This window comes from Arabidopsis lyrata (genome assembly GCF_000004255.2).
Source record: "Arabidopsis lyrata subsp. lyrata unplaced genomic scaffold ARALYscaffold_3, whole genome shotgun sequence".
Classification (NCBI taxonomy): domain Eukaryota; kingdom Viridiplantae; phylum Streptophyta; class Magnoliopsida; order Brassicales; family Brassicaceae; genus Arabidopsis; species Arabidopsis lyrata.
The window spans coordinates 6,843,542-6,858,908 of NW_003302553.1; the positions used below are offsets into that span (position 1 = coordinate 6,843,542).

General features: G+C 36.2%; 3 protein-coding genes and 1 pseudogene across 3 annotated transcripts; all 4 read left to right on the top strand.

Moving 5' to 3' along the window:
- The first annotated feature begins 1,899 nt into the window (after positions 1 to 1,899).
- Positions 1,900 to 3,458, top strand: LOC9319058 (annotated as a pseudogene).
- Positions 3,459 to 3,538: 80 nt separating this feature from the next.
- LOC9319059 (tRNAse Z TRZ4, mitochondrial) lies at positions 3,539 to 7,463 on the top strand. The gene is made up of 11 exons (XM_002882947.2): positions 3,539 to 4,003; positions 4,095 to 4,184; positions 4,268 to 4,312; positions 4,414 to 4,468; positions 4,561 to 4,604; positions 4,733 to 5,128; positions 5,219 to 5,484; positions 5,568 to 5,712; positions 5,801 to 5,851; positions 5,949 to 6,941; positions 7,034 to 7,463. Exons 1-11 carry the CDS (start codon positions 3,590 to 3,592, stop codon positions 7,373 to 7,375), a joined length of 2,841 nt encoding a protein of 946 aa, XP_002882993.1. The 5' UTR covers positions 3,539 to 3,589; the 3' UTR covers positions 7,376 to 7,463.
- Positions 7,464 to 7,525: 62 nt separating this feature from the next.
- Positions 7,526 to 11,168, top strand: LOC9319060 (VHS domain-containing protein At3g16270). The gene is made up of 6 exons (XM_002882948.2): positions 7,526 to 7,633; positions 7,763 to 8,169; positions 8,419 to 9,156; positions 9,329 to 9,484; positions 9,575 to 10,516; positions 10,737 to 11,168. Exons 2-6 carry the CDS (start codon positions 7,963 to 7,965, stop codon positions 10,776 to 10,778), a joined length of 2,085 nt encoding a protein of 694 aa, XP_002882994.1. The 5' UTR covers positions 7,526 to 7,633; positions 7,763 to 7,962; the 3' UTR covers positions 10,779 to 11,168.
- A 1,518-nt stretch (positions 11,169 to 12,686) lies between these two features.
- LOC9319061 (ethylene-responsive transcription factor ERF036) lies at positions 12,687 to 13,722 on the top strand. The gene has a single exon (XM_002882949.2). The coding sequence runs from the start codon at positions 12,774 to 12,776 to the stop codon at positions 13,485 to 13,487; it is 714 nt and encodes a 237-aa protein (XP_002882995.1). The 5' UTR covers positions 12,687 to 12,773; the 3' UTR covers positions 13,488 to 13,722.
- Positions 13,723 to 15,367: the final 1,645 nt, after the last annotated feature.

Consider the following 15,367-nt stretch of genomic DNA (forward strand, 5'->3'; position numbering starts at 1 on the left):
AAAATATTTTGTAAATTGTATCTCCTTATAACATATTTATTTATATTATAGTTTACAATTGTTATTAAGTAACGGTATACCACGAGTCCACGAGAATATTTATAAAAAACTGAGGATTTAACCCGTATTAAAGCGGTATATAAATATTGATTCAAATTCGTCCGCCATATAAATCATTTCCGAAATATAACCCGTTCCGTAATTTCTTAACCCGTCCTGTGATTTGTATTAAAAAAATAAGGATTAAATCCGTATTGAAGCGGCGGATTAATGATATTTTAATCTTTTTATTATTGTTGATTCAAAAACCCGTCCCGCCAAACCCATCCCGGCAAAAAACTCATTTATTTTATTAATGTTCTTATTTATGATATGATTCTGAATCATTGTCTAAATATTTTAATCGATGTAGAACGTTGAACACACATTTTCGTCAATTGGATAATATATGTCCGTTTTTAAAATTTCGAATCACAGTATATGCAGAAAAAAATTGATTTTTTTTTTTACTTTATGTATTATATGATGATTCAAAACAGTTAAAAACAAATCAAACAAAGATGATAGGAGAATCATAATTATAAATCTTAATCAAATCTTCTAAAAATCTAAATTATTAAATATGGAATATCCGGTGTATGAGTTGGGTTAAATATAACCCGACCCAACAAATTTTTTGTGAAGGAATTTTTAAAATGGGTCGGATATCCGATATACCCAAAAGCTTTTTTACCCACCCATCGCAAAAAGTGCTGCGATTATACTAGTATATATATATATATGAACTAAAGTGAGAGCTCCGTTTGCAAATTCACTACTACTTTAGTGTATAAGATTGGTAAAACCTCTAAAAACTAGTTTCCTTAAAATACAAAAATCCCTTTAAACAGAGATACCATTTTGAGCATGTCATGAGAGCAATTACATCAGAGGAGCAGACTAGAAGATTACAAATAGACATATTTCAAATTGTTATCTCAAACATACTAAATTTATTTCAAACACTTAAGAATATATATATATATATATATATATATATATATATATATATATATATATATGAACTAAAGTGAGAGCTCCGTTTGCAAATTCACTACTACTTTAGTGTATAAGATTGGTAAAACCTCTAAAAACTAGTTTCCTTAAAATACAAAAATCCCTTTAAACAGAGATACCATTTTGAGCATGTCATGAGAGCAATTACATCAGAGGATCAGACTAGAAGATTACAAATAGACATATTTCAAATTGTTATCTCAAACATACTAATTATTTATTTCAAACACTTAAGAACAATAGACATATTTCTCGAGTTCAATTGACATAGTGCGGGTAAACTACCTCGTGTGTAATTTATAAATATATTTAGGTCACGTAATTTGATTTATCTAGGGTTTGTAACATATTGCTTATCATTTAATTTTCTATTCACCAAGCTCTTTAGATAAAGCAAGTACTTTAATTCTTCTTCTGATTTTTTCTCGTTCAATAAGAGAAGAGCTGAGGGATTGGATAATATCGATCGATTAGCCTAAGAAAAATCTCAAGAGGAATACTCGCACCCTTAACCCTACCAACACCGTTGCCTATGTCCAGGTTTCAATTTCTTGTTTAGATACAATAATGTTGTTTACTTGTGAATTCCAGAAGAACAGAGATAAACTTTTTTTTTTTTTTTTTTGACAGCGATAAAGTTTTTTTTTTTTTTTTTTTTGATAAAATTCAATCAAGGGAAAATTTAAAACTTGTTTTCTCTGCTTAGTATTATCTAACTTACAAGAAAATAGAATATAGTTTTTCTTCTTCTCCTATATTTATAATAATTCATATATAGATAATTTAGCTAAACGGAAAAGAGAGGAAGAGATGCTGAGAAAAAATAAAAAACGAGAAGACGTAATGGCGCCGCCTATGACGCTTCCGTGCGAATTGGAGGAAGAAATACTCTCTCGGCTTCCACCTTTATCTCTTGCTCGATTCAGATCCGTTTGCAAACAGTGGAATGCTATTTGCAATGAGAATAGGTTCATCAATAACCACTTCGCTCGCGCTCGTCCTCAGTTCATCTTCATAACCAATTCCAATATTTATTCGATAGAGATTATCAGTCTCGACGGGGTTGATCCAACGATTAAGTTGCGAGAGCTACCCTCCTCTCGTACCGCTTACCGTGAATTGTATTTGGATTACATAACCATCACTACTTGCGATGGTCTCTTGTTTTGTAACTATTCGGATTATCCCAAGGTTACAGCACTCTGGAATCCGTGGTTGAAACAAGTTAAATGGATCGAGTGCAATGATAAATATTTTGATGTCTCTGGCGTGGGATACGATAATACTAGACCCGAAAAGGTTTACAAGATCTTAGGGTCTTTTATATCTGGTTGTAAAGTCGAGAGAGTTGCGATCTACGAGTGTGCCTCTCACGCGTTCAAGTCTATTGATTCATCTAACGAGCAATGCCCCTTAAGCCAAGTTAAACGATTCAGTGTGTCCTTGAACGGAAATCTCTATTGGCGTACTCGTATTCCCCACACTTTAGACTTTTACATCCGAAGCTTTGATTTCTCGAGGGATATATTCAAACACTTTTGTCTCCTTCCGTGCCGCGAGAATCATTTTCGCGATGTACTTGTTCTCGGAGTTTACAAGGGAGATAGGTTGTCCTTGTTAAAGCAATGTTATGTGACAAGGAGCGTTGAGATTTGGGTTACGAAGAAGAAGATTGATAGTAACAACAATGGAACAGACGAAGTTGTGTGGATTAAGTTGTTGACTTTGCCAACAAATAACTTGCCAAACTTATATAATAAGTGTTATGGCATTAGTTACTTCATCTATGACAAGACCACCCTAATCATGTGTTGTGGTGAAGATGATGGTGGAACGCGGGCTTTCATCTACATATTGTCAGGAGAGATTTGTTCAAGAAGATTCCAATTGATTCTGGGGTTTTCCGGTGTTGTCACTGTCTTTATGCTCCGAATTTTATCCCGGTTCCTTTAGATTCAGATTGCAAGTCTAATAATTTTATCTCATTTTCTTGAACCTTGTTCATGTCTCTGTTTTCTTAGGTTTAATATTCAGTTTGTGTAAGATTTCTTCATGATAAATATAGACTTACGATCTCCAACATTGCTGATCAACACATTTTCACTTTGAACTTAACCAAAAGGTTTGTAACCATTGAGTCAATTTTACAAATATTATACGTAAGAAATGTAAAAGTTGTGAACAATAAGGTGCTTTTAGTGTGTCATATGATTAAAGATCAGCGTAGGTCACCTACTTTATCTAAGAAGGATATTCACATCAATTATCACAATTTCTTGAATCTGTATACTATATTCCTATGGATACTATATCTCCAACGTTGCTGTAGGAAATTTCCTCTATAGGTTTTGTCTATCAACCTGTCTCAGAGTCCTCCCAGCTCTCATCTATATGGGTGATTTATGGGCCGAAAGTGTAATATAAAGGCCCATGGGCTAAATTGACATTTTCATATATAAAAAAATCGATCGAGAGAGAGGACTCTGAGAAAAAAACGGGAAGAAGCTTGAGCTTGTCACTAGCTTAGAGGAAAATGTTAACTTCATCAATGCCTCATCGTCATGTACCTCAAAACCTAAGCCTTTTCGGATTTTCTCCTCTCAAGTCTTCTTCTTTCGCGCTTTTTCTCAGACCCTTTTCTCTCTACCCACCAATCTTCGCTTCTTCTTCTCCGAGTCCGAGTCGTCGTCCTCCTCGCACCGCCGGTTACCGTCGCAGTGACCCTTCTCATCCTCCAAGACGCAAGTGGAGTAGTTTAGAAGAGCAGAAGAGAAAAGGTAGGTCTCCGATGGAGAAAGAGAAAGCTAGTAGTTTTAATCATTCTTCTGATTCTTTCGAGTTTAATAAGAGAAGAGCTGAGGGATTGGATAAGATTGATAAGCCTAAGAAGAATCTCAAGAGGAATACTCGCACCCTTAATCCTACCAACACCATTGCCTATGTCCAGGTTTCAATTTCTATCTACTCCAATCTTTGAATTTCAATCTTAAAATGTAAAAGATAATGCATAATTTTGAACTATTCATCTGCATTGTTAGATCCTTGGGACTGGAATGGATACACAGGATACATCACCTTCTGTATTACTCTTCTTTGATAAACAAAGATTCATCTTTAATGCTGGAGAGGTAAGTTTTCTGCAGTTTTAGTATAAAGTGTGTAGCTTTTTGTTAGTGGCTCTAGTCTTATTGGTTAAAGAATTGAATTGCAGGGGTTGCAACGTTTTTGTACAGAACATAAAATTAAGTTATCAAAGGTATGATTAAACTTGGTCTTTTGGACATACTACTAATTGTGTTTCTTTTCTTTGTGTGATGAGGCGAGTTTGAAATGTTATGATCTGTTTACTCTTTTCAGGTAGATCATATCTTTTTGTCTCGCGTGTGCTCAGAGACAGCGGGTGGGCTTCCAGGTTTGTTTTCTTGATCCATGATGCATCAGCTTCTATGAGTTTGTTGCTAGATTATTGAACGGTGATAAGTTTTCTTCTTTTAAATGCTTTAGGTCTTCTACTGACTCTAGCTGGTATCGGTGAAGAAGGACTATCCGTGAGTGTTCTTCTCATATGATCTCTTTGTATGTTTCCTGTCTGCTTTTCCTGAGGTTATGCTTGCCATTCTGACAATTAGTAAATGACTGGAATTGCTGAACTTCTAAAGTCTCTTTTGTTGCAAAGGTAAACGTGTGGGGTCCTTCGGATCTTAAGTATTTAGTTGATGCTATGAGGTCATTTATCCCTCGTGCTGCAATGGTTCATACAAGAAGTTTTGGTCCATCATTGAATGCATCTGACTCCACGCCTCAGAGTGGCTTAAGTAAACCCAAAGATGATGCCTATGTTCTTGTGGATGACGAAGTTGTGAAAATCTCCGCCATTCTCTTAGAACCAAGTCACTTAGAGGAATCCGGCAGCAAACCTGGTGAAACGGCAGTTATATATGTATGTGAATTACCTGAAATCAAAGGAAAGTTTGACCCAAAGAAGGCCATGGCTCTTGGACTGAGAGCTGGTCCAAAATACAGTTATCTTCAATCTGGACAGTCAGTCAAGTCAGATTTTAAAGATATTACGGTATGTCTCAAAGAGCAATCATTGGGAATATCCACAACCCAGTATCAGTTTCTATACAAGCAGACTAATACTGTTCACGCTTGATCATAGGTTCATCCGAGTGATGTCATGGGACCTTCAGTTCCTGGTCCTGTTGTTTTGCTTGTGGACTGTCCAACAAAGTCACATGCCGAGGAACTGCTATCTATACCGTCTATGAAAAGTTATTATTCATGTCTTGACAATTCAACAGATGGAGCTAAGCTTGTTAATTGTATTATTCATCTAAGTCCAGCTTCTGTAACAAATAGTTCTACTTACCAAAGCTGGATGAAGAGATTCCATTCTGCCCAGCACATTCTCGCTGGACATGAAGCGTGAGTCTTCTCAACCATGGTTCTTTCTCATAAAAGAACTGTTGAATTTATTTGTCTAATATGTAGTTTTGGTGTTTGTCCAGGAAGAATATGGAGTTTCCAATCCTGAGAGCCAGTTCTAGAATCACAGCCAGACTTAACTATTTATGCCCACAGTTCTTCCCTGCGCCTGGATTTTGGTCTCCTCAACATGTTAATAACTCAATAAACTCCACTTCTTTGAGCAAGGTTACAAATGCTTTTCTGATATTATCTTATTGAGTTGAATCTGGCTGTGTTCATTTAGTCAAGCTGTGTTCTTTTCTTCTCTTGTTAGTGCTTCGATTCGAATCTTGGTGAAAGCATTTCCGCTGAAAATCTCCTCAAGGTATTGAATGTTGCTTCAGTGTATTGCTTCCTCCATATGAAACTTGCTTCCTTTAGCTCTTAAGTCTCCCTCTCACTCATTGTTATATTGTGCGCAGTTCACTTTGCGTCCACATAGTAATCTTGGGGTAGACAGAACTTGTATCCCTAGTCGATTGACATCCTTACGAGTGATGGATGAGCTTCTTTCAGAAATTCCTGAGATCAGCAGTAAGACCGAAGAAATCAAGCGGTTATGGAATGGACAACACAACAAGATGATGATCGAAGAGCCATGGCTGGGTGAAAGCACTGTTCCAAGCTGTCTTGAAAACATTAGAAGAGATGACATGGAGATAGTTCTTTTGGGCACTGGTTCCTCCCAACCCTCAAAATACCGAAATGTCACCGCAATTTACGTCGACCTATTCTCTAGAGGCAGTATTCTCTTGGATTGTGGGGAAGGTACCTTAGGCCAGCTTAAACGAAGATATGGTTTAGAAGGAGCTGATGAAGCAGTCAGAAACTTGAGATGTATATGGATCTCTCACATCCATGCTGATCACCATACGGGTCTTGCAAGAATCCTTGCTCGCAGACGTGAGCTTCTGAAAGGAGTGGCTCATGAGCCAGCAATTGTGGTTGGACCGAGACCGCTTAAGAACTTTCTCGATGCATATCAAAGACTCGAGGATTTAGATATGGAGTTTCTTGATTGCAGGAACACCACAACAACTTCTTGGGCTTCTCAAGAAACCACCCGCCCTGAGAAAAATACCAATAGCGGTAATGCAGAGGGTTCTTTGTTCAGTAAAGGAAGTCCAATGCAGAGTATTTATAAAAGATCAAGTACCCCACTGACTGACAATTCTTCAGCTTTACCATTCTTGAAGAAACTGAAAAATGTCCTAGGCGAAATGGGTTTGGAGGATTTGATTAGCTTTCCTGTTGTGCATTGCCCTCAAGCCTTTGGGTTTGTTGTAAAAGCAGCGAAAAGAAAAAACATTGCCGGAGATGAGATTCCTGGGTGGAAAATGGTTTACTCAGGTGACACAAGGCCTTGTCCTGAGATGGTTGAAGCTTCAAAAGGAGCAACTGTTCTTATACATGAGGTTTGTGAGTTTTTCTATATAAGCAAAAATTGTCTAAAACATTTACATCTTTCACATTCTAAAGATCTATCATTTTTTTCTAACTTTAACAGGCGACATTTGAGGATGCGTTGGTAGAAGAAGCTGTGGCTAAGAATCATAGCACAACTAAAGAAGCAATCAACGTTGGATCTTCAGCAGGTGTATACCGAACAGTACTGACCCATTTTAGCCAGAGATACCCAAAGATCCCGGTTATTGACGAGTCGCATATGCACAATACATGCATTGCCTTTGATATGATGAGTGTAAACATGGCGGATCTACATGTCCTTCCAAAGATTTTACCTTACTTCAAAACTCTATTCAGAAACCAAGTGGTTGAAGAAGAAGAAGAAGAGACTGATAATGATAGCTTAATGAGTGACAAAGTCCCAAGCTTTTTCATCAATTAGTTACTTTAGAATGCTCTGTTTTGTCCCCTGTTTTTTACTGTGTTGTATTGTCTTTAGAATATATCAATTTAATTGATTTTTCCTGTGATTGTGACAGAGGAAATAAATAGAATTCATGTGCATAAACTAATGTGTATTTTTATAAAATAAAATTAAAAATTGAAACTTTGGGAAAAAAAAGGAAAGACACCGAAGAACACAGAACCATTCCTCTTTATTGACCGCTTCCTTCCTTCTCTGTCACCTACGAACGAATCGGTGAGTTTTTTTCTCCTCAATTTCTCCGACCTCTGCTCATTTCTCTGAGGTTATTGATTCGATTCTGATTGACTCATGGTTTTGTTGTCTCAAGTGTCTAATTTTACCTCTGCGTTGATTGGTTTGTAGGGGAAATCTGGATCCCGATTGTGATCTTTAGAGTGGTGAATTTGAGCTGAAATTGGAGCTTAAAGGATCGGTTTTTTGACTGATCTGATAGTTGTGAGGATCGGTCTTTCATAAAGTTGTTGTCTTTGAAGCTTTTTTTGAGGGGCGAGGAGGAAAAGTTTTGTGTTTTGGAATTAGGGTTATTTGATTTGGAATTCGACATGGATACGAGCAGGAGAGCTGTGGAATCGTATTGGAGGTCGCGGATGATAGATGGGGTTACGTCTGATGAGGACAAAGTAGCGCCTGTGTACAAATTGGAAGAGATCTGTGACCTCCTTCGTTCTTCTCATGTCAGCATCGTCAAGGAGTTTTCTGAATTCATTTTGAAACGTCTTGATAACAAAAGCCCCATTGTTAAGCAGAAGGTATTTTCGATTATGATTCGTTTTCTGTTTTGATTGTGTTCGCATGGATAAGTTAGCATGAAGATTTTGATTGAAATGTTGCATGTAGGTGTCTGTTTTTTGAGAATGGATCGAAGAAAAAGCTTTGTGTGTTTGATTATAGCCTAGAGTTTATAGGGAAACGTAGAATTGATAACTAATCCAATCTAATTGTGGCTAAAAGCTTTGTAGGAACTGGTTATGCTGATTCTGGTTATTATATGTACACAGGCTCTTAGGTTGATAAAGTATGCTGTGGGAAAGTCTGGATCAGAGTTTAGACGAGAAATGCAAAGGAACTCGGTTGCAGTGCGCAATCTCTTCCATTACAAGGGGCATCCAGATCCTTTGAAAGGGGATGCACTTAATAAGGCTGTACGGGAAACTGCTCATGAAACAATATCTGCTATATTCTCGGAAGAGAACGGTGCTAAACCAGCTGCTCCTGAAAGCATCAACAGACGCATTGAAGGATTCGGGAATACTAACTTTCAGGTGCCCTCAAATGATAATAAATCGTTCCTGAGTGAGGTGGTGGGTATTGGAAGTGCATCTATAAAGCAAGGAATCAGTAATTTTGCTCAAGGCCATTTGCCAAAGAAGAATGAGAATGGAAGCAGCAGCTACAGAGGTCCAAATCTCCACAGATCATTAACTATGGAAAATGAGAACTTCAGTAGATATGATCCAGTTAAGCTGGCGAAGGATGGTAACTACGGAATGTCTAAGAACACTACTGGTGGATCTTGGGGCCATGCTTCCGGAGAAGCAAGTGAAAGTTCTGCTTCAGTTCGTGTTGAGAGCAAAACTCGTGAGGAAAAGCTGCTGGAAACCATTGTTACGTCTGGCGGTGTACGCCTGCAGCCAACTCGTGATGCTCTTCATGTTTTCATTTTAGAGGCTGTAAAAATGGACGCTGTTGCTTTAAGCATTGCTCTTGACGAGAAGCTCCAGTCTCCAATGTGGCAGGTATGTTTATGATAATTTCCTAGTCACCTCCTTGTGAAACTGTTTGATGCTAATGTACCTTTTTCTTGATTATATCATTTGTACTTTCTTTTCCCTGGCTTGTTTCTTCTGTAGCGTTAATTTTTTTCCCCACTTTTGTTCTTTGAAAGAAACTTTTATTTCTGTTTGGCAGGTTCGGATGAAAGCTTTATGTGTCCTTGAGGCCATTTTGAGGAAGAAGGAAGATGATAATTTTTCAATTGTACATACCTATTTTAGTGAAAACATGGATGCCATACAGCGATGCTCAGAGTCTCCGCAATCTTCCCTTCGAGAAAAGGCTAACAAGGTAAGCTTCTGCTTGTTATAACCATTCACAAATCTCTTTTTTGGCATTATGCTTATTTGTTGGTTAACTCAAGATATCGCCGTTGTGTAGGTTCTGAGCCTTCTAAATGGTGGACAGTCAAGTGGGTTGATGAGCAGCTCAGATAATACTGTGAAGCGAGAGGCTGCTGTAGATTTACCTGACTTGATCGACACCGGTGATTCAGATTATATAAAAGAAGATACTTTGAACAATCTGAATGCTATAGATACTGGCAGTACTGTGACGAAAGCAGCTCCATTGATGGATGATGATTGGTTTGGGGATAGCTCTGACACTATACTGAGTAGCAGCGAGAAGAAAAATGATGATGACCCCTTTGCAGATGTATCATTTCATCCGAATGAAGAAAAAGTAAGTGCAGATGACCTGTTCTCTGGAATGACTGTCGGGGAAAAGTCCGCTGCTGCTGCTGGTAATCATGTGCCTGAGCTATTTGATATGTTTGGGTCAACTGCAAAACTTGAAGCAGAGCCAAAAGATTCAAAAAACATAAATGATTTGATGGCAAGTTTCTCCATTGACGAAAACAATTCAAATCAGAAAAGCTCGTCTTCAAGCACCCTTCCAGAGGATTTATTTGCAATGCCGAGCACCACCAGCCACCAAGCACCGGAAAATCCTGTTGGAGGCATTCTTGGCTCACAAAATCCTGGGTTTATCCAAAACACAATGCTTCCTGGGGGTGTTATGCCCTTCAATTTTCCTCCAGGGATGATGATGAATCCAGCTTTTGCATCCCAACCTTTGAATTACGCTGCCATAGCAAGCTTGTTAGCTCAGCAGCAGCAGTACCTTGGTAATATGTCCAACTTCCAGCAGTTTGGCAACCTGAACGCTCAGGGTAGTGGAAATGTTCTTTCTATGGGTACTAGTGGAGGGAATCAGTCAGCATTCCCTGATATATTCCAGCCAAATTTTGGTAATCAGGCTCCAACCTCAACAATGAATGGTTCGAAAAAAGAAGATACCAGAGCCTTCGATTTCATCTCTGTAAGTTTTGAAATCTTGCTCCTGATCTTTGATTTTTTATTTTGGTCAACTTGCCATTTGTTGTTGTACGTGCAACATCAAATCTCGCATGTAATACCTAGCTCAATTAAAACCACCTAAACATAGCCAGACTAGATCTACTTTTGTGGCATAGATACATAACCTTTGTTTGATTTACATACACTGATGGAGCAACGACATATATGTTTGTGTGATGTAGGATCATCTTGCATCAACCCGCGACACAAAGAGAGTATCTTGATGCTTGCTTACAAAATTCCGCCTTCCGGTATTAAATGTTATTTCATGAGATGTGGAGACAAGGGTGCAGGAAGCTAAAACGTTTATTTATGAGAGCTGTATAGACTTAAGGAGAAAATGAAGATAGCTTTATAATTCATCCGGAAAAAGTTAAGAATAATCATATGGTAAGCTTTTTGCTTCTTTTATCTGTTTCCTCGTTTGTCTTTGGTTTTTCTCTTCTTTGGAGTCCATTGTTCTTGGCATGAACATATAGTTGTAGAGTTGCTTTTGTTTCACATACTTGTTACTAGATGTGTTTATTTCGTTCTTTTGCTATATAATATCTGAAGAGACTTGTGTCTGTGTAACGAAAGTAGACAAGAAAGGAAAAAAAGAGTCGTTTACATTTCTTCTTGGAGTAGCATATAATAATACTCTAATGAAGCATATGATCAATATAGTTCAAGTCAAGTCCAGTTCTTTTTGTTTTCCTTAATTTAGAAAATTTTGTTGATGGAAAAAACGAAATCCAGGGATAATTTTGTTTACTCGTAATGTCCAGTTTTTTTAATTGTAGAATTTATGAGCTCACAATAAAATAAGGTAAATATAATCTAAGTAGCTGCAGTGAGCTTTTTATTTTTTCCTCACACGGTAGACTTTGTCCAATTCTCAGCATTTCTTGTTATACTCGTTTACTCGATTAAATTGGCGTTACTTATTAAAGCTTAGGATACATCCTTTGGTCAAGTGTTTGCATTTGTATAGATATTTTCATACGATAAGAAAGACAAAAAAAAACACTATTAATTTCTCTGTTTAGGTGAACTATTCAGAGTTTGATTAATGAGAAAGAGAAAAAAATGATTCCTTTTTATTTTTTAACTGAAGGTTATTTATTTTATTTTTTTCTTCACCTGAAGGTTAATAAGAGTGCATCTTTATGTACTTTCCACCAACGGTAAAGATAGAAAAAAGACTAAAAAATGGTGAAAGTTACTTTTCTTATCTTTTAAAAGATTGGTAACGGGAAAATGATCCTCAAAATTTAAATCCAATGTATAAGATTTTTGAGGTTCCCATACTGTGTAAATATAAAAATAAATAATAATAAAAATACCTCAACGGGCAGATTGATAGTGACATACGGAAGTAACTTTAGACTCTCGAAGTCTCTCTCAAATAGGAAACGAAGGAGACATTGAGATGATTATTAGAAAGTTATAAACGATCTCTTATGTGAATCTTTTCTTTTCGTAACTTTTTCTTTTCTGTGAATCTTTTATGTTTTATCGGAAAATCCACTCCAAATTTTATTTCGTTATGTTCGAATAAAGTTTGGTTAAAGAATTATCAATATAGTCAAATTTATTATATATCTAAGAATAGTTGCGGATTACTCTTTTTGGATATTTATAAAAGCTTCATGATAATTGAAAGATGGGTAGGCTAAATGTCACTTAAAATGGCGCGTCTAATTTCATTAGTCAAATTAAGTATTTATTTTCTTTGATAGTTTGACACATTTCCACCAAATTAATTAGCCTCAGAAATAAGAAATAGTTAACAGATAGTATGTTTGTTGACAAAAATTAAAAGAATAGTGCATACCAAAAAAAAAAAAAAAAAAAAAGAATAGTCTACAAAGAACAATCTAAATAATCTAAAAGCAAGAACACAATAATAATATGCAGTTATAAAATCAAAATCACAATTTACTTATGTGTGTATGCAATTTTTGACAAAAAAAAAATGTGTGTATGCAATTTTTTTTCTTTCTAATTTGGTATGATTGTAAGTTTTGAACATAATATGAAAAGAATTTTACGGTTATAATCACTACTATTTATTCGAACATCCAATTACCAGAAAAAAACGTGTTATGTTTTTATACTAAAAGAATTTTTATTATTTATAAAAAAAACCTCGAAAATGAAGCTCTCATTAGCAGTCTATAAATACATGTCTCACATCCACACAAAAAGAAGAAGTAAGTATCAAACGAGTACAAAAAATGACGTCACTCAACAGCTCTTCATCACCAACACCATCGTCATCTGACCAATCTGATGCAACTACTACAACAAGCACCGGCTTGTCTGAAGAAGAAGCTCCACCGAGAAACAACAACACAAGAAAGAGAAGAAGAGATTCTTCTGCTGCTTCATCTTCATCTTCTTTAAAGCAACATCCTGTTTACAGAGGTGTACGGATGAGAAGTTGGGGCAAATGGGTCTCCGAGATCCGACAGCCTCGTAAGAAAACTCGTATTTGGCTCGGCACTTTCGCCACCGCTGACATGGCTGCTCGTGCTCACGACGTCGCTGCTCTTACCATCAAAGGCTCCTCCGCCGTCATTAATTTCCCTGAGCTTGCTTCTCTCTTCCCTCGTCCGGCGTCGTCTTCGCCGCATGATATCCAAGCAGCCGCCGCAGAAGCCGCCGCCATGGTGGTCGAAGAAAAAATGTCGGATACAGAGGCGACGCCGGAGGAACCACCGTCGTCGGAATCTTCTTACGTGGCGGCGGAGTCAGGGGAGGAGGAGAGGTTGGAGGAGATTGTGGAGCTGCCTAACATTGAAGAAGGGAGTTATGACGAGAGTGTGACGTCACGCGCTGATCTGGCTTATTCTGAGCCGTTCGATTGTTGGGTGTATCCTCCGGCTATGGATTTTTATGAAGAAATATCGGAGTTTAATTTCGTGGAATTATGGAGCTTTAATCATTAATTAAGTTGTCATCTGTTTTTTTTGTACGGATTGTTTCATACGTAGTACTTGTAGTAGTAAGTTGTAACATAGGCTAGTTTTTTTGTTTTTTTTTTGGGTAAATTCATAGGCTAGTTAGTATACAATTATTGTAAAATATACTTATTATATTTCTGTATTATGTATATGTGTAATATAGCATACAATTATTGTAAGTTTGGAAATTTGAAACAATCGTTACGCAATGTTTTTTGTACTAGTGAATTAACAAACATATGAGTCTGATTGGTAACTAAAAGCTGTACAAATTTTTTAGTTGTAAGCTTTACCAGAATAGTGCAAAGCTATATGAAAGAGCTGTACAAGAAAACTGTACAAAAAAAGTTGAGAGTAAAACTGTTTGTAAATATAACGTTTTTGATAAAGTTTTTGTGATTGGTAACTGTCAAAGCTGTTGTTTTACTCTTCTTAACGTATACATCCTTAAAGAGTCAATGGTCATTCTTTGTTTCTTCTCACCAGTCAATGACCCTCTTCTTCTCCAATGCTGACCTGACTTACTATATATAATTGATCTCAAAATGTTATAAGTTTACATTATTATAAAAGTATTTTCCAATCTACAAGTTTTGTCTTGTAGATAATTACAGAAGCAAGAAATTTATATTATTGTTAGGTAACTGTGAGAGTTTAGGTTGGAACATAATTTTTAATGACAATTAAATACGATAACGCATTATGGAACACGCTAAAATAATTCCAATGAGGTACACCGTCCAGTCTTTTTTACTAATTTAATATTTTGGCTTATTATATCTTATCTTTTTTTTAACAACATTACACTTATGTTCGTAGAAAATGACTTCTGCTGTTAAAAAGTTTTACAGCAACCAACATAAAATCACAGTGGATAAAAATTGAATTCCTTTATTTCGACCAACAGAATATAACGGTCCAAGTACTTTTGTTTTGTTTTTGGTCACGGGTTCATCCATATAATTATTCATACTAAATTCCATTATAGGTTTGTTTTTATCAAACTAATAAAACGATTGCCAACAAAAAAGAAAGAGATCAATAATTCAAACAAAAAAAAAGCATTTGGCTTTTTTTCATAAAAGGTGGAATTACAGTTCAAATTCCATATTCACATCTCTTTATTTTGAAACTGTTACGTGGTATTAGTCTTCTTAATTAAACACGAGTTTCGTTGTGTTTATTTTGGCTTAAATGTAGTATTATTTAATTGAATATGAGTAGAATGATGGGTGGTGTGGGAACGAGCAACCATATTAAGAGTCAGATATTGCCGTTGTGGACCTCTTTTGTTGTTGTCAATTTCTTTTGACGAATTCAATTTTTTTTACCGTTGTATAAGAAGATTAATAATTTTGGACACTTTATATGCGAAAGAAATATGAGAAAACTATTTTAAATATATTTATATCTCTAGTGTAAATGAATGATTGTTACCATTAAAATAACAGTGAAGTGAATTAATTGTATAGAACAACTATATATGCATGTAAGAATTTTAAATAATAAAATAGAAAATCGGTTGGGTATTTTGATTTTTTAGTATACATGAATCATGATGATGAGTCGGGTGGGTTCAATAATAGAGACTAAGCCAGTAAGGTGGCCAATTACCAATAAGGAGGTTAAAGTAAATGATTTGGTAAACGGGTTAACTAAAAATAAAATAAAATTTGGTAATACGTAAATATCATTTAGTTGTCAAATCTTGCAAGTCAAATGTTATCTGCTCTGTAATAATAATCAAATAGTTTTTATGTATATCGACCAACCTAAGGACTCTTGATTCTCGATTCTCATCAATTTGCAATTCCACCTAAAAACCTAACCAAAAAATCATTCATTAGCATGTGCCATTTTTCAAT